Raw genomic sequence first — 4,100 nt, 5'->3', positions numbered from 1 at the left:
AGAGATCCAACATTCAGTCAAGGTCAGCAGGGAAAATGCAGACAGAGAGAAAGCGGTTAGTGTTCATGTCTTCACCAAGCTGAAGGAGGCTATTGAGAAAAAACAGGTCAAAGTCTCTGAGATGATTGAAGAGAAGCAGAGAAAGACAGAGAAACAGGCTGAAGACTTCATCAAAGAGCTGGAACAGGAAATCTCTGAGCTGAAGAAGAGAAGTGCTGAGCTGAAGCAGCTCTTACATTCTAAAGACCACCTTAACCTCCTCCAAAACTTCCCTTCTCTGCATGCTGCTCCACAAACCAAAGACTGGAAAGAGAGCATACCCTGTCCACCTTCATATGAGGGGAATGTGAGGCCAGCTGTTGTTAAGATGTTGGAGATACTTAAACATGACATGGAGAAGCTATTCCCAAAGGCTGAGCTCAAGACGGTCCAGCAGTCTGCAGTGGATGTGACACTTGATCCTGATACAGCAAATCCCAAACTCATTTTGTCTGAAGATGGGAAACAAGTCCATCACAGTGATGTAAAGAAGGATCTCCCAGATAACCCAGAGAGATTTTCTCATTGTACCTGTGTCTTAGGGAAGCAGATCAATTCTTCAGGATTTTACTTCGAGGTTCAGGTTAAAGGGAAGACTGATTGGGTTGTAGGAGTTGCCAGAGAGTCAATCAACAGAAAGGGGTTAATCACTATTAACTCTAAGAACGGTTGCTGGACTGTATGTCTGAGGAATGATAATGTGTATTGTGCTCTTGCTGACCCTCCAGTCCGTCTCTCTCTGCAGTCTCAGCCTGAGAAGGTGGGGGTGTTTGTGGATTATGAGGAGGGTCTGGTCTCCTTCTATGATGTGGATGCTGCAAATTTCATCCATGCCTTCACCAGCTGCTCCTTCACCGAAAAAGTCCTCCCGTTCTTCAACCCCTGTTTTAATCAGGGTGGTAAAAACTCCGCCCCTCTGATCATCTGTCCTGTCAACCCTACTTAGACAAAGTTCTTGTAAGTGTAGCAAATGTCCATATAGTGGTACAGAGTTTTTCATTCATTCATTCATTATAATTAATGTGGATTTTACCATCTTTATGATACATTACATTGCTACTGACTACTGCAACACAATAATTTGATAACAAATAATGGAATTGATAATGATAATGTAGTTTAATCTATAGCGGTCTTTAAAAGTCAAAACACCACAGATTCCAATACAAGCTTTGATATTTTTCTTATGTATATATTGCAGAGTTAACTTATGTTGTTTGGCATACTTTTTGACCTCTGTTTTTGCCTACTTGTCCAAGCATCATCTTCCTGATTTTATGAAAATTATTCAAATGAAGATTTAACAGCAGGTGAACGGTTATGTCTTTGTGTTTGTGTCAAGTTTAACATTGGTTTTCATTGAAAAAGAACACCATCATAGATAATAATATGATGACGTTTTTTCAAATGTTTTGTAACATTTATTAAATTGCTGATGTTTAACTTCTCATTTTACCATTTTAAGGAGTTTGTAAAATTTCAAACATTAAAAATGCATACCTCAAAAGGAGGACCGACTGTGACTCTGCAATGACTTACTTTCTGTATGTCAGCAAATCTGATATAATATACATAATAATTAGTTAATGACCACATCAAACCTCCATCAAACCACATCAAAGAGTATCAAAGCCAAAATTCAGTGCAGGTCTATATACAATAAACCAACTGAAGCAGGACACAGTATAAAGTACAAAGTGATAGGCCTATTATATTATAATTTATTAAAAATGTACAAAAATTCTTTAGCCAAGCAATCTTATTTTTAAACACAATAAATCAAATCATAAATCACAAAGAGGCGCTGATTAAATTTGCTGTACCTCTTTTTGGTGTGACAGGAAAACACATTTGGAACAAGCAGTTAAACTCAATGGAGAAAAATTGTAATTCAACACAGACGGTAGCAGATATAAGGCAGTGCAAGAAAACATGCAAGACTATGATTCATTATGAAGGATTGACACTTTGGAACAGGTAGAACCAGTCATTCAGGGTGTTGTCTGTTTAGGTACATTCCTCTGTAGGGCTGCAACGAAGGATTACCTTCATTAACCACCTGCATACAATCTCATTAAAAACACAGCTTATGAAATGTGAGAAAATTATTACCCAAGAGGTTGTCTTCCATTTGCTTGTTTTGTCCGCTCCAAAGATATTGAAGTTGCATTGATAGAAAAGCAGCAAGAACAGCTCGAACAAGAGAATGTTAACCTGGAGAGTTTGTACACAGTTGTGTGTCCTCCTAAACCTCCTAAATATTACGTTTATATACAATGTGCAACAGCAAATACGTTTTTAAATAAGCATACTGCCACACGATTACATTTTTAATCAAAATGAAAAGGAACAGCTGTTGTAAGGTTTCCTACAATATCAACCTGCGGCAACTAATGCATGAATCTCGTTTTTGTGTTAATGTTTAGGCAACTCAGAGCACTTGTTTAAGGTGCAGGAAAGATCGTTGAAAACTTCAGTGGTGGCACAAGACATGTTTGGTTTTTAATAAAATATTTAGCCAAAATCAGGATCTTCTCCTAATCTTAAACAAAGTGTTTTTGTAGTCTTGACCAGACCATATGAGGGTTTCAGGATTCAAATACAGGTTTTGGTGTCATGATCCTGTGGCTTGTACACCTGACATCCACCGTCACCTTTTGTCTTTTTTTTTTTATTGTTACAGTATAGTGTAGCATATTATAATATAGTATTGTATACTATAGAGTAGCATAGTTTGATATAGGGTAGTTTAGGGTTTAAGTTTTTTAAAGAGTCATCTAGAGTCTGATTCGATACTTACAGCTGAAGCCTACATAATATGACACACCTTGTTTTTTACATGCAAATTCATCCAAAGTCTGAGGGTCCTGGTGCTAACTTTTATTATTTAGTTTACAACTTTATATTACTGGTATGATATGTATAAAGGTTTTACAGGGAGAACGTGACTCCTGAAACTGACGTGACACAATCAGTTTGAGAGAGGAGGTATTACTCTTTTGGAGGTGTTGGAACTACAGATGTCCACTTGTGACAGTGTAACACATAGATTCTGCCCTCACAAAATATCTAGTACACAGAGTACACAGGCCACAGTGAGAATATGATTACTTCAACTGATATGATCCATTAAAATAATATATGGTCAGGTCACATGTATGAGAATGTCTCTCTCTTTATTATGTGGTCTTTGTACTTTTGGTATTGATGATGATATGTTATGACCTTTTAAAGCAGAAAATCCTGAACAAGGAGAGGGGTTGCAAGTCAGCCCTGGCAAAAATGTTTTAATTGTTGCTGACAAACAAACAAACAAATAAATACAAATATGGCTGGATTGGCCCCAATACTGATATCTCTAGTAGTTTCCTTCCTTTTGATAGTAGAGAATTAGCATTCATTGCATACTGTCAGTCTGCAAGTTCTGTCCAAATTTAGCTCAAATTTGTTTAATGTATTGGGTAATATGAGGTATGAGAGGTAATATGTTTGAAACGAAGAGCTATCATAATTCCTACAAAGCTATCCCAGTGGAAGAGAATACAAGTAACACAAATAGTACAAAATGTTCTATTGTTTGCTATAGACTCTCATTGCAAGACATTTTAAAATGTCTCCAATAACCACATTGTGCACAAATAAAGTTTAGATACTGCGCTCCCCTTATGAATTTATTTTGTGCCAAAAATATATCACTATAATCCACCTGAAACAGGGAACAAAAGGTCACCAACATAATATAAATAAGAGGTGGAGCAACAGTGGAAAGACAGGTGAGCCTCAACGTCAGACTCCACAAATGAAACTGAAAGTTTCTACTAGTAAGAAGAGTGCTGCAGCTGAGACACATCTCGTTGTTCTGATCTCTGTAAACAGCAAGACTCCTACACTCCTAGACAAACTACACAGCAGAATATCGACCAAACACTGGTGAGTACAGATAATATCTAAAATCTTTAACCAGGATTAAAGGCCTAGTGTGTAATGTTAAGAAGGATCTAAATAAAATAGTATATATAATATTGATAGTAGGGGTGTAACGATTCGTTTTAACAACGATT

General features: G+C 37.0%; 1 protein-coding gene across 1 annotated transcript in view; it reads left to right on the top strand.

The window, feature by feature from the left end:
• Positions 1-1,499, top strand: part of LOC118336872 (E3 ubiquitin-protein ligase TRIM21-like) — a 100,757-nt gene extending 99,258 nt beyond the window's left edge. The window contains exon 2 of the mRNA XM_035673631.1: positions 3-1,499. Coding sequence (XP_035529524.1) covers positions 3-985 — 983 coding nt within the window. The 3' untranslated portion in view covers positions 986-1,499. The remainder of the gene's footprint in view (positions 1-2) is intronic.
• The last annotated feature ends 2,601 nt before the right edge of the window (positions 1,500-4,100 follow it).

The sequence above is a fragment of the Morone saxatilis genome, unplaced genomic scaffold (assembly GCF_004916995.1).
Source record: "Morone saxatilis isolate NCDOM2014 unplaced genomic scaffold, NCSU_SB_2.0 Contig3, whole genome shotgun sequence".
NCBI lineage: Eukaryota > Metazoa > Chordata > Actinopteri > Moronidae > Morone > Morone saxatilis.
Note: the sequence above shows the minus strand (reverse complement) of the source record. Positions and strands in the feature narration are given on the sequence as shown.